The 27,534-nt window shown below is 50.4% G+C and overlaps 2 protein-coding genes and 1 non-coding gene across 5 annotated transcripts; 1 reads left to right on the forward strand and 2 right to left on the reverse strand.

Moving 5' to 3' along the window:
• Positions 1–528: 528 nt before the first annotated feature.
• Positions 529–11,729, forward strand: LOC105482917 (zinc finger protein 771). 3 transcript variants are annotated; one of them, XM_071084400.1, is made up of 3 exons: positions 529–618; positions 1,217–1,366; positions 10,346–11,729. In XM_071084400.1, exons 2-3 carry the CDS (start codon positions 1,226–1,228, stop codon positions 11,156–11,158), a joined length of 954 nt encoding a protein of 317 aa, XP_070940501.1. In that variant the 5' UTR covers positions 529–618; positions 1,217–1,225; the 3' UTR covers positions 11,159–11,729. The 3 variants fall into 3 exon arrangements, with proteins under 3 accessions (XP_070940501.1, XP_011741687.1, XP_011741686.1); XM_011743385.3 differs by lacking the exon at positions 529–618 and adding an exon at positions 652–869 and having other exon boundaries at positions 1,204–1,366; XM_011743384.3 differs by lacking the exon at positions 529–618 and adding an exon at positions 657–869.
• A 293-nt stretch (positions 11,730–12,022) lies between these two features.
• On the reverse strand, positions 12,023–12,158 carry LOC112426920 (small nucleolar RNA SNORA42/SNORA80 family). Its single transcript, XR_003018308.2, has one exon. It is a non-coding gene; the product is annotated as a small nucleolar RNA SNORA42/SNORA80 family (small nucleolar RNA).
• Positions 12,159–15,703: 3,545 nt separating this feature from the next.
• On the reverse strand, positions 15,704–22,078 carry LOC105482916 (dCTP pyrophosphatase 1). The gene is made up of 3 exons (XM_011743383.2): positions 21,928–22,078; positions 21,100–21,210; positions 15,704–16,659 (listed from the first exon to the last, which is right to left on the reverse strand). The coding sequence occupies exons 1-3, from the start codon at positions 22,026–22,028 to the stop codon at positions 16,359–16,361; spliced, it is 513 nt and encodes a 170-aa protein (XP_011741685.1). The 5' UTR covers positions 22,029–22,078; the 3' UTR covers positions 15,704–16,358.
• Between the last annotated feature and the right edge of the window lie 5,456 nt (positions 22,079–27,534).

Raw genomic sequence — 27,534 nt, forward strand, 5'->3', positions numbered from 1 at the left:
GATTTTTTTTTAAAGTAAAAATACCCTAAGGCCCAAACAAGGTACCCCTGTGGACTGGATTTAGCTTTGGGCTGTTGTCCACCTAGGCTTCTGGTTGTCAGGGATGCTATGACATCTTTACTGTGTAACTTAGGCAGATCAGTTTACCTCCCTGAACTTCAGTGAGCTAATCTGTAAAATGGATCAGGACCCATCGCTGTGCCGATCAAATGAGACCAGGTGTGTTAAGACGCTGAACAGCGCTGGCGCATGGTAAGCACCCCACGCATGACACGACAGCGGTAGCTTGGGTGGATGTTGATTTGGTTAGGACGTATTCAAGGAGCAAGATATCCCAGAGGCCAGCGGAATAGGCGACGCCGAGAAAGAAGGAGAAAAGACGGCAGAGGAGATAGAAAGAGGGAATGGAAGAAGTGAGGAGGCAGCAGGGTCCGCCCTCCAGGCGAGGCGCCAGCGAGAGGCCCAGGCCGGGGAGGGAGCGCACGTGGCCTAGTTCGGGCGGAGCAAAGGCGCTGGGCGCAGCGGAGACCTCCGAGCCCGCCCCAGGAGACCGGCCGCGAGGGTAGGTTGGAACTCGGCTGCGAGGACCTTGAACGCCGGGCGCTGGGGCGGCTCCAGGTACTTGGGAGTCGCGGGACTGCGGGGGACGCCACGCCAGGTCTGAGCTCGCCGCCCTCTCGGAGCCGTTTGGGCCGGACTCCTGGGTCCTTTAGGGCTCCGCCCCCAGGGGGTGGGGCCATATGTTCGGACCAATGACCGGCCGTCCCTGCGGCCCCGCCCTCTCCCCGCCCCCGGAGCCTCGGCCTCTCTCAGTGCCCAACCGCCCGGCGCCCAGGCCTGGGGCACCGCAAGCGCGGAACCTTCGGCTGGTGAGTGCGCACCTCCTCCCCAGGGTTTCCGCTACGATCCCGCCTCCAGTCCATGCCCCAGAGCTCCAGGTCGCCGACCCGGGCCCTGGAGAGTGACTCAGCGCAAGGATGGTGGCGACTTGCGGGGGCTGGAGATTCGAACTGTTCAGGGCCTTGAATGCCGGGATGAGCTGGTCCCGGGGCTGTGCCAGAGCGTGGGGCCGGGCTGGGGTGGACGGGAGAGGACCAGATTCGGAGACCAGGGCAGGGCGGGAGAAGCCACGGCTGCACCGCCTTGCTGGGCCAGGGCCACGGTCGGGCGGGGGGCGGGGCGGGTCCTGAGCTTCTGATCCAGCTCCCCGCCTCAGGACACCAAGATGCCTGGCGAACAGCAGGCAGAGGAGGAGGAGGAGGAAGAGATGCAGGAGGAGATGGTGCTGCTGGTGAAGGGTGAGGAGGATGAGGGTGAGGAGAAGTATGAGGTGGTGAAACTCAAGATCCCCATGGACAACAAGGAGGTATGTGTCACACACACCCTGGGGCCCACTGTCCTCAAACCTGGTCCCGGCCCAGCCTCCCTCAGATAGAAGCCAGGGATCTTGCCCCTACTTTTCCCAGAATCTCAGATCTAGAACCTCAGGGTTGGCCCATACTTCTGCCCCACTGCCTGGGCTTCCATCATACAGTCACGCCTACTGTGCCAGGCTTCCTGCTGGGTGCAGGAGATTAAACTCCGTCCTTGGATCCCCCATGGAGCTTGATGTTAGACTGAAGGGTAACCACACAGTTAGAATCCGGCGTGATGGTTGCAGGTACAGGGAGATGATGAAGCCTAGAAGTGGGAACTTAGATTTAGAGGTGGGGGAAAGGACAGGTTAGTTCAACAGCAACAGTAACAATAGCTAACCCTTGCCTAGCATTTTCTATGTGCCAGGCCCTGTTCTAAGCACCTCGATTCTATGATGTTGGAGCATTTATTCCATTTTACAAATGAGGAGACTGAGGCCCAGGGCAGTTTGGTAACTGGCCACAGGTCTCAAAGTTAGTAAAAGGATGGCTTATGTGAAACCAGTAGGAGTCTGGGGGCGGAAGTGGGGTGATGGACCCAGGCAGAGGAAATAGCCTTTTTATTATTATTGCTGTTATTGTTTGAGACAAGGTCTCATTCAGTCACCCAGGCTGGAGTGCAGTACAGCTCACTGCAGCTTTGACTTCCCGGGCTCAGGTGATCCTCCCTCCTGAGCCTCTCCAGTAGCTGGGACTACAGGCATGCACCACTACACCTGGCTAATTTTTTTTGTTTTGTTTTGAGACAGAGTTTCGCTCTGTCGCCCAGGCTGGAGTGCAGTGGTGCGATCTTGGCTCACTGCAACCTCCACCTCAAGTGATTCTCCTGCCTCAGCCTCCCAAATACCTGGGATTACAGGCATGTGCCACCAACGCCTGGCTAATTTTTTGTATTTTTAGTAGAGTTGGGGTTTTGCCATGTTGGCCAGACTGGTCTCAAACTCCTGAGCTCAGGTGATCCTCCCACCTCAGCTAGGTGTGAGCCACCACATCCAGCCAGAAATGGCCCTTGTAGAGGCTCAGACGAGTGAGTAGTGCACTGCCCCAGTGAGGGTGAGTGGTTTGGTCATGCAGTAGTGTGGATGATGGGGAGTGGTTGGCAGGCCACACAGGGAGTCTACCTTTTATTCTGAGGGTATTTGAAGGTTTTGAGATCAGAATATGAGTTAAATTTCCCCTCTGGAGACGCTAACTGCCACCAGATATGTTTCCACTTGTCAGAACCCCAGAGGACTCTGTCTGCCCACAGCCGGAGCAGCCCTGAGTCCCAGCAGAGGGCTTGGCTCCAGGGGACTCAGTTTGCAGGGGCCCGGGCTCTGATTCTTCCTGCCCAGGAGCCAGTTCCCAGGGAAAGAATGCTCTGCTGCCCCCTAGTGGGCGTGGTGGGTGCTGGGGGAGGGGACAAGCTCCTCAGGCCTCCTCTTCCAGTCTAATAACTATCTGGTTCTGTTTGTTGCGGGACCCCTTGGCCCATTATCCAGCTCTGCCTGCCTCTTCCAGCCCTGCGATTGCCTGATCTCCACCTTTGGCCTCTAAGTTACAAACACAGGCTCCAGAGCTTAGGGTGGACTTCCAGCTCCATCACTTACCCACTGTGTGACCTTGGGCAAGTTTCCTAACTGCTTCATGCCTCAGTTTCCTCATTTGTAAAAGGGAAATTATAACAGCATCTACATCTTGGAGTTGTGAGGAATGAATAAGTCAACACATGCACAGAGTTAGAACTGTGTCTGGCACATAATAAACATGGAGATAGTTGCTGTTACATTTATTCTTCTCCCCAAAGCTCGGGACCTTGGGCAAGGTCATCCTTCTGGAGATTTTTCAGCTTTTTTTTTTTTTTAAACGGAGTCTCACTCTGTCGCCCAGGCTGGAGTGTGGTGGTGCAATCTTGGGTCACTGCAACTTCCACCTACCGAGTTCAAGCAATTCTCCTGCCTCAGCCTCCTGAGTAGCTGGGATTACAGGTGCAAGCTACCATGCCCAGCTAATTTTTGTATTTTTAGTAGAGATGGGGTTTCACCATATTGGTCAGGCTGGTCTTGAACTCCTGACCTCGTGATCCGCCCACCTCAGCCTCCCAAAGTGCTGGGATTACAGGCGTGAGCCACCACGCCTTGCTCAACTCATTTTTATCAAAGGCCTGGGCTGAACCATGAGAACTGGGGTTGATCAGGGAAGTGAATGTGGGGGCACAGAGGATTGAAGGCAAACGACTCAAGGCAGTGGGGAAGGCTTCCCAGAGGAGATAATTTCTGACTTGGGCCTTGAAGGCATTGTGGGGGTTTGGCACATGGAGGAGGGTGAAGTGCATTCCAGGAGAAGGAAACAGCAAAAGCAAAGACTCAGAGGAAATGAGACTGGAAAGGCAGTTGGGGGACAGAGGGGCCTTGAAAGCTGGGGCAGGACGTACTGTGTTAGGTTCTGTGGCAACATCAGAGGCCTTAAATCATGGGAAGAGCCAGACGTGGTGGCTAACGCCTGTAATCCCAGGACTTTAGAAAGCCAAGGCGAGAGCATCACTTGAGCCTAGGAGTTCGAGACTTCCCTGGGCAACAAAGGGAGACCTCATCTCTACAAAAAAATTTTTTTAATTAGCTGGGCATGGTGGCTGTAGTCCTAGCTACTCTGGAGGCTGAATGAGCCCAGGAGTTCAAGGCTGCAGTGAGCCATGACTGCACCACTGTACTTCAGCCTGGGCAACAGAGAGAGACCCTGTGTCAAAAAACAAAAACAGGCCAGGCATGGTGGCTCATGTGTGTAATCCCAGCACTTTGGGAGGCTAAGGTCAGGAATTTGAGACCAGCCTGGCCAACATGGCGAAACCCCATCTCTACTAAAAATACAAAAATTAGCTGGGTGTGGTGGCATGTGCTTGCAGTCCCAGCTACTCGGGAGGCTGAGGCAGGAGAATCACTTGAATCCAGGACGTGGAGATTGCAGTGAGCTGAGATTGCACACTGTACTCCAGCCTGGGCAATAGAGCAAGATTCTGTCTAAAAAAAAAAAAAAAAAAAAAATCAGAGGAGGAACATGATTGGATTTTCTGTTTAGAAGAATTATTGGCTGCTATAGGGAGACCAGGCCAGGTAGGGCCTGCTCTAAGGTAGTAACAGCAATGACGAGGAAAAGGTGCCATTTAGGAACTTGGCTAGAGCCAAGGGGTATGTGCAGTGAAGGTTTGGCATGGCTACTCATAAAAGGCACATAGGGCCAGATTGTTAATGGTATCACGCAGTGGTTCTAACTCCACCGTTGACCAGCTTTTCTTTGGCTTTCACATCTGTAAAATGGGGTAATAGAAAAAGACCCTTGAATGCCTGTCTGAGAAGTGTCATCAGGGTGACTGGATTTGGAGGAGATGGGTGAAATCGAGGATTATGCACACATATCCCATGAACTGTTAGCACGGTGCCCAGAAGAGCGCTCGATCGTCAGCTTGCTGTGGGCCTTCCTGAGCCTCATTTCTCCATCTATGAAATGGTGACCTCGAAAGCGCCTTCCAGTGGTGACATTCAGTGAGTCCTAGCTATTGCCAGTCCTGTGGCCAGTCACTGTCCAGAAGAGCCTTAATTACGCTGCATGCAGGGGCTGGGGTATTCTCCCTCTGCCATCAAAACCCAATCTGTCTTTTAGAAAGATTTTCTCAGCGGGCTCCATGCACATACAAACCTATCTTTCCCTGGCTTGAACCCTTGAGTGGTTTTCTGCTTCCCTCAGGGTGAGGTCTCAGCTGCTAAACTTGGCATTCAAAGCTCTTCACCATCAGACCTCATGCCATTCTGGCTTCATCCCCTCGACACCTATCCCATCCCTCCTTGTGGTCTCAGCCTGCAAAGCCCCTCTTCACCTTTGCTCCCTGCTTTCTCCAGGAGTAGCTCTTTTCTCTTTCTAGATCAGTTTCTTAATTTTTAACATGCATACAGATCACCCAGGGGTCTCGTTAAGATGAGGATTTTAATTCAGTAAAATCTGGAGTGGGATTTGAGATTCTGCATTTCTAAAAAGTTCCCAGTGATGCTGATGTTGCTGGTCTGTGGACCATATATCCTCCAGCAAGGAACTAGAGGACAGGGATTGTGTTTAACAGTTTGTACCAAAAAGAAGGAAGACTGTGACCACAAAAAGGGGCCACGGGAAAGAGACAAGCTGCCTAAGTGGCCTCAAACTCTAGTCAGTGAGATTAGAATTGCATCATGGAGGCTGGGCACGATGGCTCTTGCCTGTAATCCCAGCACTTTTGGAGGCCGAGGCAGGAGGATTGATTGAGCTCAGGAGTTTGAGACCAGCCTGGGCAACATGGCAAAACCCCGTCTCTACTAAAATACAAAAATTAGCCGGGTGTGGTGGCATGCCCCTGTAGCCCCACCTATTTGGGGGGTTGAGTCAGGAGGATTGCTTAAGCCTGGGAGGTCAAGGCTGCAGTGAGCCCAAGACTGCAGTGAGCCATGACCATGCCACTGCATCCAGCCTGGGTGACACAGTGAGACCTTTTCTTAAAAAAGAGAGAATTAAAAAAGGATTGCATCATGGTTAAGAGAATAGGTGTTCTGGAAAATGAGTAACTTCAGTTCAAACCCTGGCTCTGCCATTTATTAGCTGTATAGCCTTGTGTACTCACTTAACTTCTGAGTCTTATTTCCTTATATATAAAACAGGGCTAAGGCACCTAACCGAAGTCATGGTGAGAATTTAGAAAGAGAGTACTGGTAAAAAGCACTTAGCACAGTTCCTGGCACATGGTGAGTGCCCAACAAGTGGGAGTTATTGTATTAATTAGAGAAATAATGGCTAAGGAAGAAACTGGGATGTTTGCCCTGGTTAAAAAAAATTTAAGCAGGAAGACAAAAATCACTAACTTCTAATACCTGGATTATTACATTATTACACTACATTGTATATCCACAGTAACCTCTTGTTATAGTGCAAATACCATTTATTCTAATTTTTAAATCTAATAGTTGTAGAATTTAAGACACACTTGGGTCATTAATGATCACCTAGTCTGGTATTTGCCAAGTTTCAGTCACATGTGTATTGTTCATATGTTGTACTCATATTATTTATTAATCCTTTTCTTCAAATAGATTTACATTGTTTTGTTAAATAAATTTACCTTCATCTAAACAATAGTACTGATGAACCTGTGGGTTTCATGTGATCTCTTGTTTTTTAGTATTTGTGAAAATAAATGCATAACAATTATAATGAGACTTTTTTAAAGTTTGCCCACATACCACCTCATACCTCATGCTGGGAAATTTTTTTTTTTTTTTTCTTTCTTTTTTTAGAGACACGATCTCACTCTGTCACCCAGGCTGGAGTGCAGTGGCACGTGATCGTAGCTCACTGCAGCCTGAGCTCAAGTGATCCTCCTTCCTCAGGCTACCAAGCAGTTGGGACTACAACTACTTGTGCACCTTACCACACCTGGCTAATTTTTCACTTTTTGTAGAGATGAGGTCTAACTGTGTTGCCCAGGCTGGTGTCCAACTCCTGGCTTCATGTAATCCTCCTTCCTTGGCCTCCCGAAGTGCTGAGATTACAGGTGTGAGTCACTGCACCTGGCCTCATACTGGGAAGTTGATCTCACTTAGCCTACCTGGCCTTTCTCAGGACACTGGGGCAGAGGAGGATCTTAATGAGCTGGATTCAGCTCCTCTTACCAAGATTTTTCCTTGGGCACCCAAGGCCCCTTCTCCTGGGCTGGAGACATCAACAATGCTTGTGTGGAGAATTTCTTTTTCAGAAGTCAGTGATCCCAGCATGAGGAAGCCCTCAGGCTGTCCAAAGTCACCTTAAAGAGGGTGCCAAGGAAAAACGGGCCAGAAAAATGTAGATATGATGAGACAAGTTCTCTCCACAGTGGCTGATGTATTGAAATAAACCAACAGATTTCAAAACCAGGGCAAGACTGGAAAATGTGACCTTGAATTCAGATGGTGCCAAACATGTTGTGGGGAGTTTCTCCATTTAAAGTATCAACTTGTATTTTAACCTTGAATCCCTCTTGGAGTGTGCCAGGGACTTGGAGTTCAGCCTCTGTCACATCTTGGTCACATGACTTCAGAACAGTGTAGCCTGAACAACGGCATGGTCTCATGGGCACCCTGAGTCCTTCCTGGCTCCCACTAGCCATGTGAATTTCATCGCCCTCAGCCTCAGCTTTCTCAGCTATCGAAAGAGACAACACCCAGCTCAAGGCGGGTGACAGGAGGATTTAATACAATAACATACATAGTGTTGTCAAAGCTTAATACTTTGCTATTGATTGTTGCTATTGTTATGAGTATATATACTATTTAAACCAGATTTCCTTTGGTTGGTCACTAATTTCCCAAATTGCCCTGTTTTCTAATAATTTCTTTCTTTTTTTTTTTTTTTTGAGAGGGAGTCTCACTCTGTTGCCCAGGTTGGAGTGCAGTGGCATGATCTCAGCTCACTGCAACCTCTGCCTCCTGGGTTCAAGTGATTCTCCTGCCTCAGCCTCCTGAGTAGCTGGGATTATAGGCATGAGCCACCACACCCAGCTGATTTTTGTATTTTTAATAGAGACAGGGTTTCACCATGTTGGCCAGGCTGGTCTTGAACTCCTGACCTCAAGTGATCCACCTGCTTCGGTCTCCCAAAGTGCTGGGATTACAGGCGTGAGCCACCATGCCTGGCTTGTTTTCCAATTTCTGAGTTGGTTACCACAAAGCCACTACCTTTTGACAAACAATCTTGAAGGCCTTGAAGATGCCCTCTTGCAGCTTCAGAAAGAGAAGGCCCTACTATTCTCTGCTGTCACTCTCTTTTTTTTTTTTTTTTTTTTGAGATGGAGTCTCGCCCTGTCACCCAGGCTGGAGTGCAGTGGTGCGATCTCGGCTCACTGCAACCTCCACCTCCCCGGTTCAAGCAGTTCCCTGCCTCAGCCTCCCAAGGAGCTGGGATTACAGGCATCTGCCACCACACCCAGCTAATTTTTGTATTTTTAGTAGAGACAGGGTTTCAACATCTTGGGCTCGAACTCCTGACCTCGTGATCCACCCGCCTTGGCCTCCCAAAGTGCTGGTGAGCCGCTGCACCTGGCCTTGCTGTCACCCTCTTAACCTGTCTCCCCATCTGTAAAATGGGGATGATGACAATTACCTTGTGGAGATCAAATATGGGAGAAGCTGACACTCTCTTGTCCTTAATATGTCCCAGGTACTTCATTTGGTCATGAATTAATTGCTTGACCACAGTAGATACTCGACATCAGTTTTGCTGGGGTTTTGAGCATTCTTTTTTCTAAAGGGAGCAGTGTGCCCTCAATACTCTTCACTCTTAGTCCAGAATGTTTTCCCTTCACGTGCCTCTTACAAGGCATTTCTTTCCTTTTTCTGATATTTATCTCTAGAAGGCCAGAGCTTGTGAAATTGGCTCATTTTCAGATTTTTCGTTTCAGACCTCAGAATAGCATTTGGGTTTTACTCTTGCCTTTTTCTTCACTGCTTAAAAAATGATAGGTGTTTGCTATTCAAAGCTGATTAAGAGCCTGGACTTGGTCCTGGCCTGGCTTCCAGGATGCCCCTCTCCTGCTCTCTTCCCTCCCTGGCTTCTCCCCATCTTGCTGCCCTAGGTTCTCTCTGCCCATCCCCTGGATGATCTCATCCACTAATTCTCAAGGCTTTATAAACCATCTATAGGTTGACAGCTTCTCAGTTAACATCTTCAGTCTAGGTGTCGCTTCTGAGCTCCAGATATGTCAAGAAGCCATGACACCATCCAAAACAGATCTCCTCTCTCAACTTGCTCCTCCCACCGTCCTTATCTCTGTAAATGGCAACTCCACCTTTGCAGCTGCTAAGCTCAAAAACCTTGAAGTCATTTTGATCTTTTTCTTTACATCTCATATCTAATGTTTTATTAAATCTATTCTCTCACACTGCAAATAGATCCAGAAGCCAATCACTTCTCACCACCTCCACCATCCACCGTCCACTTCTGTCACCTGGGTCTGAGCCACTATCTTGGCAGGTGGCTGTAGTGGCCTCCTCACTGGGCTTGTGCTTCTGCGCTCTCCAACTCCTTCATTTGGTTTTCAACCCCAGTAGGCTGAGGGAGCCTTTTTTAATGTGTAGGATATGGTCACTTCCCTGCTCAAAGCCCTCTGACATCTCTTACAGTTCCCTGTCTCCTTTATATTAAAAGCCAGAGCCAGGCACAGTGGTATGTGCCTGTAACCCCAGCTACTAAGAAGGCTGAGTCAGGAGGAACTGCTTGAGCCAGGAGGTTCGGGACCAAGCCGGGGCCACAGCAAGACCCTGTCTCTTAAAAAAAAAAAAAAGCCAAATATAACAAATACAAGGCCCTATAAGCCAAGCGATCTCCTCCACCACCACATCGGTGACTTCCCCCATCATGCATTCTGCTATAACCAATTTTTCTTGCCATTTCTGGAACTCAGCAGGCAACTCCCGCCTCTGCACCTTGCTGTTCCCTCTGCAATGCTCCTCAGAGGGCTATCCACGTAGCCTGCTGTGTCACCTCCTTTAAGTCTTTGTTCACGTTATCATGTCGGTAAGGTGTCTTGACAACCCTGTTTTAAACCTGTAGCATCCCCAATACCAGCATTCCTTATCCATTATTCCTGAAAGCAGTAATTTTTAAAATCCTTTTTATTTAATGCGGAATCCCCATGCCTAGAACAGTCTAGGACACTGCACGCCCTCAGTAAATATTGGGTGAATTAATAAAAATAGCTAGAACGCCGCTGGGCTTTGTGATGTGTGCGTTACGCGCATTATCTCACCGGATGCGCACAGCCATCCTGCGAGGCAGCACCGTGGCCTTTCCTATTTCACAGATGGGGAACTGAGGCTCACAGAGGGAGCAGCCTGTGGAGACCCAGGTCTCTGGCTCCGGGGCCTGCCGCTAAGGGCTGACCTATCCCCCTCTCCCCGCAGGTCCCGGGCGAGGCGCCCGCGCCGTCCGCCGACCCGGCGCGTCCCCACGCGTGCCCCGACTGCGGCCGCGCCTTCGCGCGCCGCTCCACGCTGGCCAAGCACGCGCGCACGCACACGGGCGAACGGCCCTTCGCGTGCACCGAGTGCGGGCGGCGCTTCTCGCAGAAGTCGGCGCTGACCAAACACGGCCGCACGCACACGGGCGAGCGGCCCTACGAGTGCCCCGAGTGCGACAAGCGCTTCTCGGCTGCCTCGAACCTGCGGCAGCACCGGCGGCGGCACACGGGCGAGAAGCCGTACGCATGCGCGCACTGCGGCCGCCGCTTCGCGCAGAGCTCCAACTACGCACAGCACCTGCGCGTGCACACGGGCGAGAAGCCGTACGCGTGCCCGGACTGCGGACGCGCCTTCGGCGGCAGCTCGTGCCTGGCGCGTCACCGACGCACGCACACGGGCGAGCGGCCATACGCATGCGCCGACTGCGGCACGCGCTTCGCCCAGAGCTCGGCGCTGGCCAAGCACCGGCGCGTGCACACGGGCGAGAAGCCGCACCGCTGCGCTGTGTGTGGCCGTCGCTTCGGCCACCGCTCTAACCTGGCGGAGCATGCGCGCACGCACACAGGCGAGCGGCCCTACCCCTGCGCCGAGTGCGGCCGCCGATTCCGCCTAAGCTCGCACTTCATTCGCCACCGACGCGCGCACATGCGGCGCCGCCTGTATATCTGCGCCGGCTGCGGCAGGGACTTCAAGCTGCCCCCTGGCGCCACGGCCGCCACTGCCACCGAGCGCTGCCCGGAGTGCGAGGGTAGCTGAGCCCCGCAGGGCTGCGGAGGGGCGCCCTGGGGCTTCGACCTGGCTGCACTAACCCGGGCTCCTTCTGCGCCGGCCTCCAGGTCTGGAAAATTGAGGGGACTGCAGGCCCGGCTGCCCTGGAACTGGAAGACAGGGAGAATCCCCTGCCGGGGTCCCTGGAAACAGTGCCCATCCTCCATCACTACATTCCCTTGGCCCGTGTTAGTGAATAAAGTATTATATCCTCACCCCACCCGTGCCTGTGAGTGGGGTGGGTGGGAGAGGAAGAAAGTTCGGGTTCTCCAGGCTCAGGTGCCAAGTGAGATGTCAAGGAACCAAAGGGGGATGTAAACCTAAAAGGGGTTCCCGGCATCTCCGTTTGTGTTGGGGGTAGGAGGTGATCGCACACTTGGCCCTTGGTTACGTCCTCATAAACCCTAGATCTGAAAGGGCCCATAAGTATACTATGTTCATCAGACATGCACTGCATTCGGCAGAGCTCCAGTGAGCAAGGCACAACCCTCAGATCTCAGTCTAGTGAAGGAGAGAAAACTGTAACACATTAAAGGTTTTAACTGCTTTGTTATGTAAACTTACTTATTTTCATCCTCAAAACATCCCAGCCCAGCGCGCGGTGACTCACGCCTGTAATCCCAGCACTATTGGAAAAAAAAAAAAAAAAAGCTGGGCATGGTGACGCACACTTGTAGTCACAGCAAATGAGGAGGCTGAGATAGGAGGATCACTTGAGCACAGGAGGTTGAGGCTGCAGTGAGCTACTACTGTGGCACTGTACTTCAGGCTGGGCGACAGAGCAAGGCTGTCTCAAAAATAAATAAAAAATGTTAAATTCCAAAGTTATAAAATTTATTTTTTCTTGTTTTCTACTGTGCAACCCATTTCAGTGCCAGCAGCCTACGGGCATAGAGGCCAGGCAATGGTTCGGGGCTACAGTTTGCTCTGGCATGGGGTACTATGAGAGGCCCAGGGAATCCAGCCCATCATAAATCCAAACCCATGCGTTGTTTTAAATTTATTTTGGGTTGGGCAAGGTGGCTCACGCCTGTAATCCCAGCACTTTGGGAGGCTGAAGCAGGCAGATCACCTGAGATCAGGAGTTCGAGACCAGCCTGGCCAACATGGTGAAACCCTGTCTCTACTAAAAATGCAAAAATTAATTGGCCTGTAATCCCAGCTACTCAGAAGGCTGAGACAGAGTGAGACTCCATCTCAAAAAAACAAAAAACAAAAACAAAAAAAATCAGCCGGGCATAGTGGCAGATGCCTGTAATCCCAGCTACTTAGGAGGCTGGGGCAGGAGAATTGCTTGAAATGGGAGGTGGAGGTTGCAGTGAGCCGAGATCACACCACTGCACTCCAGCCTGGGTGACAAGAGTGAGACTGTCTCAAAAAAATAGTAATAAAAAATAAAAATAGTAATAAAAATAAATAGTAACAAAAAAAATTTATTTATTTATGTAGAGACAGGGTCTCGCTATGGTGCCCAGGCTGGTCTCCCCATCCTAGCCTCAAGCAACCCTTCCACCTCTGCCTCTTGAAGTGCTGAGATTAGGCATGAGCCACCATGGTTCACCATGGCTGAGGCAAAGGAGATGGGACCATCTTTCTGTCCATTTTTGCCACAGCCCATGAATGGCAAAGACAAGGGACAAGTAAACAGGCACTTGCAGTCCAGTGTCAACTGGTGCTATGATGGGAAGATAGGCTCTTCTCAGAGGTGATGCTTAAGTTGGGTCTTGAAGGTAAAGTTGGGGTTGGGGAAGTGTGGAGAGAGCCCCTAAAGCTGCATTCCAGGGTCAGTAGAGCTTGCAGATGTTCCCTGGGGTGGAATGAGGGGACAAAAAGGTTTTGGAAGTGAGGTTAAAGTATCCAAGGTAGCAAAGCCTTGAGGGCTTAGAGGGGAAGGATGGAGCTAACATCCGTAGGGAGCTGGAACTCATAGTGGTAGACCTGGAGCTGAGGCAAAGGAGATGGGACTGACTTCATTTCTTAGCTTGGGTGACTGCAGGACAGTGTCACTGATATGGGGGTGCAGGATGAAGAGCAAGACAGGAGCTGAAGTGGGGGCAATTGTTATACCCCAGTCTGGACATGCTGAACGTTAGGTCAGCATGAGGGAGGGGACTGGCAATAACAGCTTAGAGATATCAGGTCTGGAGTCCATGACACCATGTCCATAAGAAAGCACTCAAGAAGAGTCTTGAAAGTGGCTGGGCACGGTGGCTCACGCCAGTAATCCCAGCACTTTGGGAGGCCAAGGGAGGAGGATCACTTGAGGCCAGGAGTTCAAGACCAATTTGGGCAACATGGTGAAACCCTGTCTCCACTAAAAATAAGGAAAAATAGCCAGAGGTAGGAAGAAAACCAGGTAAGCATCTTATCTGGGAAATCTAGAGGAAAGTGTTTCAGGGAGAGTAGGCGATCAGCTGCTGCTCTGGTGCCCGCTGCATTTGTCATGAGGGCGGGGAAAGTGGCGAGAGCTGATTCAGTGGAGGGGGGTGAAAACCAGCCAGGAGGCCAGGTTGTAAATGGGACAGTGGGGAAGCAGAGTGGGGGAATACAGCCAACCCTTTGAAGAGGCTGCTCGAGGTTTGATGGTTTCACTTTTGTCAACAGGGAAGGGACTCATATATGCTTTCTGCACAGGAAGAAAGGGCTAATGAAGAGAAACTGATCATACAGAAGGGAAAGCAGACACCCAATTAAGGAGAGGAAGGAATCAGGGCTTCGTAAGGATGCGGATCCCATTATCACTGGAGAGCCAGAAGAAAGGCGGGTTTGGGCACATAATCTGATGCGCTGTTTTACCTGGGAAATAAGAATGGGGGTCACTGGATAAGAAACGTAAGAGAGTGAGGCCAGGAAAGGAGAATGCCTCATTTTACTGATGTGCAGACTGGCTCAGAGAGGCAGCAAATCAGCGATCATTGTAGATTCTGAAAGCACGGATGTCCTTTGGTATACGTGGGGGACTATTTCCAGGACACACCCCACCGTGTTCACAAATCCACGCATACTCAAGCCCCTGTCAGCCCTGCGGAACCCACGTATAGGAAAAGCTGGTCCTCCACACACATGGGTTTTGCATCCCACAAATACTGTATTATTGAACCATGTTTGGTTGAAAAAAATTCAACCAAATGTGGACTCACGCAGCTCAAACCCATGCTGTTCAAGGGTCAACTGTAGTTTAAAAGTCCTTTCCCCTGCATTAGCCTACCCTGTGACGGAGGCAGTCAGAGGTATCTCAGAAAAAAGTGATGTGCCCAAAGTCACAGAACAGGCAAATCTTATACACTCAACACTATCTTTTTTTTTTTTTTTTGAGACAGAGTCTTGCTCTGTCGCCCAGGCTGGAGTGCAGTGGCATGATCTTGGCTCACTGCAACCTCTGACTCCCAGGTTCAAGCAATTTTCCCTGCCTCAGCCTCTGGAGTAGCTGGGATTACAGCCACCCACTACCACGCCCAGCTAATTTTTGTATTTTTAGTAGACATGGGGTTTCATCATGTTGGCTGGGTTGGTCTCGAACTCCTGACATCAGGTGATCCACCTGCCTCGGCCTCCCAAAGTGCTGGGATTACAGGCGTGAGCCACCGCGCTCGACCCTCAACACTATCTTTAGGTGGAGAGGAAAAACAATAAATTGGCCTTGGTGTGGCAGGGTGGGTAGCCTTTACTTCTACCAAGGAGGAAACCCTGTTTCGCCCCACATCAGAGACCTGACCCTGATTTCCTGCTCTAGGCCCCTGATAGTTGAGTTAAAAAGGCAAATAAGGCCAGGTGCGGTGATTCACGCCTATAGTCCCAGCACTTTGGGAGGCTGAGGTGAACATATCATGAGGTCAGGAGATTGAGACCAGCCTGGCCAACATAGTGAAACCCCATTTCTACTAAAATTACAAAAATTAGCTGGATATGATGGCATGCACCTGTAATCCCAGCTACTTGGGAGGCTGAGGCAGGAGAATTGCTGGAACCGAGAAGGTAGAGGTTGCAGTGAGCCGAGATCACGCCACTGCACTCCAGCCTGGGTGACAGAGCGAGACTCAGTTTCAACACTATATTTAAATAATAATAATAAAAAAAGGCAAATGGCTGGGCGCGGTGGCTCGGGCCTGTAATCCCAGCACTCTGGGAGGCCGAAGCGGGCAGATCACCTAAGGTCAGAAGTTCAAGACCAGCCTGGCCAACAGGGTGAAACCCCATCTCTACTAAAAATACAAAAAATTAGCCGGGCGTAGTGGCGGGCACCTGTAGTCCCAGCTACTTGGGAGGTTGAGGCAGGAGAATGGTGTGAACCCAGAAGGCAGAGCTTGCAGTGAGCTGAGATCGCACCACTGCACTCCAGCCTGGGAGAAAGAGTGAGACTCCATCTCAAAAAAATAAAACAAAAAAAAAACTGGGCGTGATGGTGGGCGCCTGTAATCCCAGCTGCTGGGAGGCTAAGGCATGAGATTCACTTGAACTCAGGAGGCAGAGGTTGCAGAGAGCCGAGATCACACCGCTGCACTCCAGCCAGGCCAACAAAAGTGGGATTCTGTCTTTAAAAAAAAAAAAAAAGGAAAACAGGTAATAACAATAACCGCAAACTTACCCTTTACTACGTGCCAGGCCCCACCCTGAGCACTCACGTAACTCATTGAAACCTCACAACCCTATTGGGCAGGTACTATTCTTTTTATTTTATAGACAAGGAAGCTGAAGTGCACAAAGATTAATTTGAGTAATGTCATCCAGCTTGCAAGTGTCAAAGATGGCATCTGAACCCAGACAGCCTGGCTCCAACATCTGGACTCTTATAGCCTCCAATCTCTAAAAGGAGGGGGAAGGAACTTACATGACATCCTACTGGGAATTTGCCAAAAACCAGATCTCTCTGCCCTACAGGCAAAAGGTAAAAACAGGGAAACACGAGAATGGGGCTCAGAGGCACCCCTGGTCCCCTCGCCATCACCGGCAGAGACAGAGAGCCTCCCTGGCCATCCAGGAAGAATCTAGAAGTTATTGCCCAAAACCATTTTACTGGGAGAGCAAATACCAGGAGGCTACCTTCTAGAGGTTGCTGGGCCTCAGACCTCAAGAAGTGGAGACCTCAGGCCCATGATCTATTTGGAAAAGACTAGAAAATGGCTCCAGGGCCGGGCCACCCTCTGCTCTTCAGACACCACCCTGAGTTGCAAGTCCTGTGGCCACCTTTCTAGGTTGAGGTCTGGCCCGTGGAGTCACAGGGAAGGTCCGCAGGCCCCACAGCCTGGTCTTCAGAGATGGCACCATGGGGCAATTCTGTATACTTGCGGGAAGAGCTGCGGGCCAGATGGGCTGGGTAGCGTCGCCGGTTGATGTCCATTTTGGAGAGCACTGCTAGCGGCAGATCCACACGGCAGCGGGCTGCTAATGCCACCAGGTAGATGAGGACGTCACTAAGCTCCTCTTGAAGGGCTAACCGTTCCCTGGGGGACCAGCCTTGGGGGCCAGGTTCCCCATCGGTTTTCCACTGACTAGGGGCAGAACACAGACAGACACACACTCAGATGTAACCTGGGACAATGGGCTCTGCCAGTCTTTGCAGTAATAACACCCACCTCCAATGATGACCCAACCCATCTGGGCCCTGGGAAGAGTCAGGTGGGGAAGAGAGCCCAACAGATGATACCAAGATGTCTGTGTCTCTCCCTGGGCCAACAAGTGGCCAAAAGGACATTTCATTTGTTGAGACAAAGCTTTGAGGCCCAATTCTAATTCTCCCCAGCCCTAGCCATCACCACCCCAGACCAAACCTTGGACCTGGACCACTGCAGAAGCCTCCCCACTCATCTCCCTGCTAACTCATCTTTTACTCCTGCCCAGACCATCTTTTCTTTTTTTTGAGACAGAGTCTCACTCTGTCACCCAGGCTGGAGTGGAGTGCAATGGCGCGATCTCACTGCAACCTCCACCTCCTGGGTTCAAGCGATTCTCCTGCCTCAGCCTTCCGAGTGGCTGGGATTACAGGCATGTGCTGCCATGCCCAGCTAATTTTGTTTTTCTTTTTTTTTTTTGAGACGGAGTCTCGCTGTGTCGCCCAGGCTGGAGTGCAGTGGCCGGATCTCAGCTCACTGCAAGCTCTGCCTCCCGGGTTTTTACGCCATTCTCCTGCCTCAGCCTCCCGAGTAGCCGGGACTACAGGCGCCCGCCACCTCGCCCGGCTAGTTTTTTGTATTTTTTAGTAGAGACGGGGTTTCACCGTGTTAGCCAGGATGGTCTCGAACTCCTGACCTCGTGATCCGCCCGTCTCGGCCTCCCAAAGTGCTGGGATTACAGGCTTGAGCCACCGCGCCTGGCCTAATTTTGTTTTTCTAGGAGAGACAGGGTTTTGCCATATTGGCCAGGCTGGTCTCGAACTCCTGATCTCAGGTGATCTGCCCTCCTTGGCCTCTCAAAGTGCTGGGATTACAGACATGAGCCACCGCACCCAGCACAGACCATCTTTTAAAATCACAAATCAGGCCGGGCGCAGTGGCTGACGCCTGTAATCCCAGCACTTTGGGAAGCTGAAGCGGGTGGATTACGAGGTCAGGAGTTCAAGACCAGCCTGGCGAAGACAGTGAAACCCCGTCTCTATTAAATAAACAAAAAAATTAGTTGGGTGTGGTGGTGGGCACCTATAATCCCAGGTACTCAGGAGGCTGAGGCAGATAAATTCTTGAACCGGGAAGCAGAGGTTTCAGTGAGCTGAGATCGCACCACTGCATTCCAGCCTGGGCGACAGATCAAGACTCCATCTCAAAAAAACAAAAACAAAAACAAAACAAAACAAAAATCTGCTGGGTGGTGTGGCTTATGCCTGTAATCCCAGCACTTTGGGAGGCTGAGGTGGGTAGATCACCTGAGGTCAGGAATTCGAGAATCTCCTGGCCAACATGGTGAAACCCCATCTCTACTGAAAATACAAAGTAGCCAGGCGTGGTGGCACATGCCTGTAATCTCAGCTACTGGGGAGCCTGAGGCAGGAGAATCGCTTGAACCTGGGAGGCGGAGGTTGCAGTGACCTGATATCATGCCCTCACGCCATCACACTCCAGACTGGGCAACAAGAGCAGAACTCCGTCTGAAAACAAACAAACAAAAAACCCCACAAATTACATTTTTCCCCTTCTCTGCTAAAATCCAAACTGTGCTTAGAATATAATCTAAACTCCCGACAAAGCCCTCCTGTGCTGCATGGGCTGATGCCTGCCTTTTCCAATGCCCCTGCCCACCACTCTCACTCCCCACCTAAGGCCACTCTGGCTTGTTCTGCCTTGCACACAGGTCAAGCTGTCACAGGGCCTTTGCACTCACTACTCCCTCTGCCTTGAATGCTTCCCCATCCCCCAGCATTCCCCGGGCTAGCTTCTTCCTGTTATTTAGGGCTCAGCCTAGATGTCACCTCCTGGCTCGTCACCTTGTGGTTTTTTTTAAGACAGTCTCGCTCTGTCACCCAGGCTGGAGTGCAGTGGTGCGATCTCGGCTCACTGTGCAAGTTCCGCCTCCTGGGTTCACGCCAGTCTCCTGCCTCAGCCTTCTGAGTAGCTGGGACTATAGGGGCCCGCCACCACGCCTGGCTAATTCTTTTGTATTTTTAGTAGAGATGGGGTTTCACCGTGTTAGCCAGGATGGTCTTGATCTCCTGACTTCATGATCCACCTGCCTCGACCTCCTGAAATGCTGGGATTACAGGCATAAGCCACAGTGCCCGGCGGTTTTTTTTTTTTTTTTTTTTTTTTTTTTGAGACAGAGTCTCGTCGCCCAAGCTGGAGTGCAATGGTGTGATCTCGGCTCACTGCCATCTCTGCCTCAGCCTCCCAAGTAGCTGGGATTATAGGCGCCTGCAACCACACCTGGCTAATTTTTGCATTTTTAGTAGAGACAGGGTTTTGGCATGTTGGCCAGGCTGGTCTTTTTTGTTTTGTTTTGTTTTTTGAGATGGAGTTTTGCTCTGTCGCCCTGGCTGGAATGCAGTGGTACAATCTTGACTTACTGCAACCTCCGCCTCCGGGGTTCAAACGATTCTCCTGCCTCAGCCTCCAGAGGAGCTGGGACTACAGGGGCATGCCACCATGCCCAGCTAATGGTTGTATTTTTTAGTAAAGACAGGGTTTCACCATGTTGGCCAGGCTGGTCTTAAACTCCTGACCTCAAGTGATCTGCCCGCCTTGGCCTCCCAAAATGCTGGGATTACAGGCGTGAGTCACCGCACCCGGCCCTTTTTTGTTTTTTTAAGACAGAGTCTTGCTCTGTCGCCCAGGCTGGAGTGCAGTGGTGCGATCTTGGCTAACTGCACTCTCTGACTCCCGGGTTTAAGCGATTCTTGTGCCTCAGCCTCTTGAGTAGCTGGGATTACAGATGCCCGCCACCATGCCTGGCTAAGTTTTGTATTTTTAGTAGAGAATAGCTGGGTGTCTCTACTGGGTATTGTCCAGGCTGGGTTTCACCATGTTGGCCAGAATGGGTTATCACGTTGTGTTCTTTTCCTCATAGAACTCGTCATAATTCCACATCTTCTAATATGAGATTACTGATGTACTGTCAATCTCCTTCCACTGTGAAGGCGGAAACCTTTCTGCCTTGTTCCAGGCCATATCTCCATTCTAGAAGACCTAGCACATAGGTGATGTTCATACATCTGTCATGAGGTCATGTGCAGTGGTTCAACCTGTAACCCCAGTGCTGTGGGAGGGTGAGGCAAGTGAATCACTTGAGACTAGGAGTTTGAGACCAGCCTGGGCAACAACAGCGAGATATCCCACCTCTATAAAAAATAAAAATTAGCCAGGCTGGGTAGTGGCGCACGCCTGTAGATCCAGCTACTCGGGAGGCTGAGGTAGGAGGATCGTTTGAGCTCCTTGGGCTGCAGTGAGCTATGATCACATCACTACACTCCAGCCTCGGCAACAAAGTGAGACCCTTTCTCTTAAAAAAATGACTGTCCTGGTCTAGGGCTCATCGCCTCTTGCCTGGTCTAGGTGTACCCTGCCCCATTCTCTCAGTGATCCATCCAATCCATCCTGTAGACACAGTGATCTTTCCAACACTCACCTCTGGTCAGGTCTTCTGTCCAAACTCTCCATCACGCTCTAGCCCTAATCCTATCTTCATGGGTTCATCTCCCACCCCTCTCCTCCACAGCCCTATCACTCATCCAACACATGCCTGTTGAGTGCCTACTATGCACTGGGCACTTGGGACACATCAGAAAAAACAGATCCCAAATCCCTGATTTTTCCCAAGAAGATTACACTGAAGGAGCGTCAGATTCTCCCTGAATTGAACTTGCCCTATCTTGCCTCACTGCCCCTGCAAATGTATTTCCCATGTCTGGAATGCCACAGGCAGGTCCTCTACGGAATACCTTCCTTTCAGCCCCAGAGGCAGAGGAAAAGGGTTGTTGGGCCGGGCGTGGTGGCTCACCCTTGTAATCCCAGCACTTTGGGAGATCAAGGCAGGTGGATCACCTGAGGTCAGGAGTTCGAGACTAGCCTGACCAATATGGTGGAACCACTAAAAATACAAAAATTAGCCAGGCGTCTGTAGTCCCAGCTACTCAGGAGGCTGAGGCAGAATTGTTTAAACCCAGGAGATCGATGTTGCAGTGAGCCGAGATCAAGCCACTGCACTCCAGCCTGGGCGACAGAGACTCTGTCTCAAAAAAAAAAAAAAAAAGGAAAAGGGTTGTTGCCACTACTTCTTCCTAGATGGGACCTACCCTGCTGCTTTCACACCTCACACCTCTGTCTTCCAGGAGGCTGGGTGCCCCTAGAGGGCAGGGACCCGTGAGTCCTTTCTGCATCCCCGACAACAGCAAAGAGCCTTGCAATGAGGAGAGGAAATTGAACCCATGAATGTTTGAAGACCAAATAAATACTCCCCTCCCCTCCCCCACAACTCAGACTCTACCAGGAAGCTTTCCATCTACTTACAAGAGTTCTGCGAGCTCCCCCACTTCCCCGACCAAGGCCAGGAGGAGGTTCCGAGGCTGATGGAACTGTTCCCAGTCTCGTTCTGCAGCAAACTCGGCATGGAGGCGGCGACTGAAACAGGACAAAGGCGTGTAAGTCCAAGTCTCAGGGTTAGAGAGTGATGCAGGGCCCAGAGGCAGCTACCCCAGTAGTATGTAATGGGGGCCTGGGACCAGGAGATTCTGCAACTAATTCATTGGATGGTATTGTGCAGGTCATTTCCTCTTTCCGGAACTTGGTTCCCTCATCTATAAAATGGGCGTGCCCCTGAGCTGCCCTTAACATCTTGCCAAATGTAACAAAACCCTCTTCATTATTCCATCTCCTGCTGCTACTTCTGCAGTTTCTTTCCTCCGCCTGGAATCGCCGCACATCAAAATCCAATTTCTCTTACAGAAGGCAGTTCCACAGGCCCTTCCTCTAAGAAGCTTTTCTTGACCTCCTCCAGCAAGAAATAACCTCTCCCACCTCTCAGCACACCATTTGCCCCTCTCGTACGCCCGGCGCCTGGAGAGCAGAGGCGGTATCGGGTGCCGGTATCTTCCCAGGGCTAGGCTGAAGGGCGTTCCTAGTGATCACTCGGGGCCACGACCCAATTTCCCTTGCCTCAGGTGTGCACCGCTGCGCCCATTTTGCAGATGAGGCAAGAAGGCTCGCCCAGGGACAGCCCGCAGAGCCAGGACCCGAGCCCCGCTGCCAGCCCGCTTCCCGACCACATGCAGGAACCCGCCCCAAAACGCGGGAGAAAGGGGCGACTTCCCCACCCCGAGCTGGGCCAGGCCTGCTTACATGTCCTCAAGCGTGGGCTCCGGGCTGAAGCTGAACCGGCCGGGAGCAGCAGTGTCCTCTCCCGCCGTGTCTCCACGAATCTCCCCACCGGCCACAGACATGCCGCCCACCCGCTGCAGCCGCGACTGCACGGAAACCCACGCGCCACGCTGGAAGCCCCGCCTCCAGAGCTCTGACCAATTACGGGCGTTCTCTTTTGCCTCACGGGGCGGAGCCTGAGTAAAGAGACCAGTGACTTTTGTGGAGTTTGCTACAGCCCGCCCCTTCCCTCACTGGACCAATCTGAGGGAGCTTCAAGCGCGCGCTCTAGTCTTAGGCCCTGGAATTCTTCCGCTAGGCCCTGCGTCTTAAAGGTATAGGTACCAATTCGACTCGGGGAAGAGACGAAGAGCAGAGGACGCGGGAAGCGCAGGCGCGTCACTTCTTTTATGGGCTCCAGAGGGCGCCAAAGCGAAATGGCGGCAGAAGAGGGCCTGCCAGGTGGAAAACCCTATAAATGAAAGGTCCTATGCATAGATATTAAATCTCTCAGGGCTTAAGGACATTGAGAACCTTCGAGGCCAACCCCCCCACTATTTGGATGGGATTGAAGGGGAAGAGTGGAGTAAGATCAGGCCACAGTAGGACTTCAGCTCCCTGCCATCGCTGTGTCCTGTGGTTGAAAGGATGGGGGGCGCCCCATTCCTGTCCTAAGGAAAGTAATAGGCCCCAGCGCAGAGTACATTGCCCTGAAACACGTGGCCTGTTATGGTCTGGCCTGTGCCGGCCTCTCCAGCCTCATGGGTCCCGAGCACCTCCTCCACCCCACACACTGGAACTCCAGGCTCACTCACACCTGGGAATATGCGAGGTGGCGAGTCACAGAGTTGCTGCTTTCAAATCAGAACCACTGAATTATTGGCCATGGGAGAAGCAGAGATCTTTATGAAACCCTAGAACAGGTGTAGTCTTGTAAAGAATGATTTATTATTGTACCCTTATTAGGGCTACTATCTCTGATTTCCACATGTTTAAAGAGGCTTCCAGCTTGGTGGAAGTGAAAGCGTAAGAAAGTGCAGGAAAAGGCAGAGTCAGATTTTGGAAATTAAAATCCCAAGGCTGTGACAATTGCAATTCTAGGTATATGCCCTAGAGAAACTAATGAATATGTGCAGAGAGACACATGCAAGAAGTTCATTACAGTTTTGTTTCTAAGAGTGAAAACAATTGAAAATAAAATGACTATCAACGGAAGAATGGGTACATGGAGGTATATTTATACAAATGATATTATCCAGCAGTCAAAATTGGATACATGCAACAGAAACAAGTTTAAACTGATTTTAGCGAGAAAAAAAAATCTATTATTTTTATTTTTTTAAGTTTTTGTAGAGACAGGGTTTCACCATGTTGCCTAGGCCGGTCTTGAACCAGGACTGCTGGATTGGGCTCTAGCAATCCTCCTGCTTCGGCCTCCTGAAGAGCTGGAATTACAGGCATGAGCCACCCCCACCGGCCAAAAGGAATTTATTTTAAGGATACAAGAGTGTCTTTAGAATACAGTGAGACCTCAGGAATGAACTGGAACTGGGGTAGCTGTTTTAAGCATTTTACATATTTATCCTCATAGCAACTGATTTAATCCTCACAACAACCCGATATGGTAGGTAATATTGTTGTCATCCCCATTTTAAAGATAAGGAAACTGAGAGGTTAAATAACTTGACAGCTAGTAAAGTGGTAGAGCCGGCGTCAAATCCAGGCAGTTTGGCTTCACAGTCTGTTGTTAGATGCTATGATGTATTGCCTGAAATGGCGATAAATATTATGAAAAAAAAATGTGACTGTATTTTAAATACTATGAAAGGCTGGGCATAGTGGCTCACGTTTGTAATCCTAGCACTTTGGGAGGGCAAGGTGGGTGGATCACTTGAGGTCAGGAGTTTGTCAAGACCAGCCTGGGCAATATGGTGAAACCCTGTCTCTATTAAATTAATAAACACAAACTTAGCTGAGTGTGGTGGTGCACGCCTGTAGTCCCAGCTACTCGGGAGGCTGAGGCATGAGAATCGCTTGAACCTGAGAGATGGAGGTTGCAGTGAGCCGAGATTGTGCCACTGTTCTCTAGCCTGGGTGACAAAGCAAGACCCTGTCTCAAAAAAAAAAAAAATCTGGGCATGGTGGTGCACACCTGTGGTCCCAGCTAGTTGGGAGGCTAAGGTGGGAGGATCACCTGAGCCTAGGAAGGTCAAGCCTGCAGTAAGACATGATTACGTCACTGCTCTGCAGCCTGGGCAACAGAGTGAGACCTTGTCTCAATAAATATTTACATACATACTATGAAAAGTGACTGGGGGCATGTTTAGATTGCATAGTCCAGGAAGATATATAGTAAGCACTGTAGGTTACCTACTTAATTGCTCTTTTTCCTCTTCTCCAGTCTTTTTTTTTTTTTGAGGAAGAGACAGGGTCTGGCTCTGTTGCCCAGGCTAGAGTGCAGTGGCATAATCACAGCTCACTTGTGTAAAGACTACAGGTGAGCATCACCATGCCTGGCTCCTCTTCTATTCTTGCAGATTTTTTTTTTTTTTTTAGGAGTCTCACTCTGTCACCCAGGCTGGAGTGCTGTGGTGTGATCTCTGCTCACTGCAACCTCCGTCTCCTGGGTTCACGTGATTCTCCTGCCTCAGCCTTCCAAGTAGCTGGGATTACAGATGCACACCACCACACCCAGCTGATTTTTGTATTTTTAGTAGAGATGGGGTTTTACCATGTTGGCCAGACTGGTCTTGAACTCCTGACCTCAAGTGATGCTCCCCCTTCTACCTCCCAAAGTGTTGGGATTACAGGCGTGAGCCACTGCGTCCGGCCACTTATAGAATCTTGATTTTGTTCGGGAGTCCATGCTCCTCCACTTATTGTTCTACTTGACTGGTCATAGTATTCCCATTGCCCTGGCCATTGATTGGTTTATGAATGAGCATGTTATGGATAGTAAGTTGGAGGAAGTCTTTTTTTTTTTTTTTTTTTTTTTTTGAGCCAGAATCTCACTCTGTCACCAGGCTGGAGTGCAGTGGCGCAATCTCGGCTCACTGCAACCTCCACCTCCTGGATTCAAGCGATTCCCCTGCCTCAGCCTCCTGAGTATCTGGGACTACAGGCACGCGTCACCACGCCCGGTTAATTTTTTGTATTTTAGTAGACACGGGGTTTCACCATGTTGGTCAGGTCTCGATTTCCTGACCTCGTGATCTGCGCGCCTCGGCCTCCCAAAGTGCTGGGATTGCAGGTATGAGCCACTGCCTGGCCAAGTTGGAGGAAGTCTATTGGAAATTTCTGGGACATGTTCTTCTTAGTGCTTTAAAGAAATTACAGAGGCTGGGCATGGTTGTTCACGCCTGTAAACCCAGCAGTTTCAGAGGCCGAGGCAGGAGGATCTATTGAGGCCAGCCCTGGCAACATGGCAACACTCTACACAAAATTAAAAAAAAATTAGCCAGGCATGGTGGCATGCACCTGTATTCCCAGCTACTCATAGGCTAAGGTGGGAGGATCACTTGAGCCCAGGAGTGTTTGTTATAGTGAGCTATGATCAACCTGCTGCACTCCAACCTGGATGATGGAGACCTTGTCTCAAAAACAAACAAACAAACAAACAAACAAAACCCCAAAAGACACAGGATGTTTCTACCTCTAGATGTTGGTATGTGAAGAGAGGATTGAGAGGAAACCTAGTCCGCAGGCTGAAATTGGCAAGTCAACCAGATAGAAAGGAACTTGATCCTTCCTAACATTGCTGAGCCACTTATTGTACAAGTTCCAGAAATGCCCTAATTTAGGACTCTGGCTATATAAGAAAATAAACCCTTTTAATGGCCAAACTACTTTTAGTTTGGTTTTCTGTTACTTGCCTTTTAGAAAGTGACATTTAAGCTAAGGACAAATCAAGGGGCATAGAGTTCTAGGCAGAGGGAACAACCAATGCCTAATGCAGGAAAGGCCTGGCATATTGCAGTGTGGCAGGAAGGTAGTGAGCAAAAGAGAGAGTGGTTGCATGTGTACGGTGTAGGAGAAGTAAAAAGAGGTCAGATCAGACCAATTCACCATGAGTTTCATTTTAGATTTTTTTTTTTTGTAGTCGTAGTCTCCCTCCGTTGCTCAGGCTGAAATGCAGTGGTGTGATCTCAGCTCACTGCAACCTCTGCTTCCCGGGTTCAATAAATTATCCTGCTTCAGCCTCCCTAGTAGCTGGGATTACAGGCATGCACCACCGCGCCCAGCTAATTTTTGTATTTTTAGTAGAGACAGGGTTTCACCATGTTGGTTAGGCTGGCCTCGAACTCCTGACCTCAGGTGATCTGCCCGCCTTGGCCTCCCAAAGTGCTGGGATTACAAGTGTGAGCCACCGCTCCCAGCCTCGGAGGATTTTAAGCAGGAGAGTGATCATATTTTGGGCAGATCATTTGAACCCAGGAGTTCGAGGCTGCAGGGAGCTATGATTGCGCCACTGCACTCCAGCCTGGGTGACAGAGCGAGACTCTGTCTCCACAAAAAAAAAAAAAAAAAGATTTGGAGAAGGCAAGAGTAGAACCAGGGGGATGAGTTACTGCTGTTGTCCAGGCAAGAGATGATGGTGACTTGAGCCAGGTGATGGGGGGTGAAGATGGAGAGAAGTGGATGTCTTAGGGACGTATTTTGAAGGTAGATCTGGAGGTTTTTGTTGGTTTTGAATGGGGGATGGGAGAAAGGATAGAATGGCTTACAGATTTTGAGGGTTTGGCAACCCCGTGGGTGGATGGTGACTGATTTGGGGGTGGAAAAGATGAGGGGCAGGACTGAACACGTATGGCCTCAGGCGTGTGGTTTAGGGCAAGGCAAGTTGAAGAGGCATGGTGAGTTGGCAATGAAGTTTTGAATCTAAGGTTTAGAGGAGCAATCAGGGCTACACATTCAGATGTGGCAGTCTCAATCATTTAGACAATACTGAAAGTCAAGGAACTGGAGATGAATAACTAACACAAGAATCCAGGCAGAAAAGACCAAGATTTGGAGCCAGGTATGGTGGCTCACTTCTGTAATCCTAGGGCTTTGGGAAGCTGAGGCGGGAGGATTGCTTGAGTGCAGGAGTTTGACACTAGCCTGGGCAACATGGTGAGATGTTTTCTATATTATTAATGTTTACTTATTTATTTTTTTTATTATTATTTTTTGAGATGGAGTCTTGCTGTGTCACCCAGGCTGGAGTGCAGTGGCATGATCTCAGCTCACTGCAACCTCCGTTCAAGTGATTCTCCTGCCTCAGCCTCCTGAGTAGCTGGGACTACAGGCACACGCCACCATGCTTGGCTAATTTTTGTATTTTTGTTAGAGATGGGGTCTCACCATGTTGGCCAGGCTGGAGTACAGTGATGTAATCACAGCTCATTGCAGCCTCGAGCTCGTGGACTCAAGTGATCCTGCTGCCTCAGACTCCCAAAGTGCTGGGGTTACAGGCATCAGCCACTGTGCCACAGTGACTTGCCCTTTATGAGCCTATCTTCCCAAGAGATGGAATGCCTGAGTCTTTTCAAATCAAAGGTGTTTTTCCAGTGCAAGCCAATAAAGGTTTAATGACAGGATGGATGGATT

The sequence above is a fragment of the Macaca nemestrina genome, chromosome 18 (genome assembly GCF_043159975.1).
Source record: "Macaca nemestrina isolate mMacNem1 chromosome 18, mMacNem.hap1, whole genome shotgun sequence".
NCBI lineage: Eukaryota > Metazoa > Chordata > Mammalia > Primates > Cercopithecidae > Macaca > Macaca nemestrina.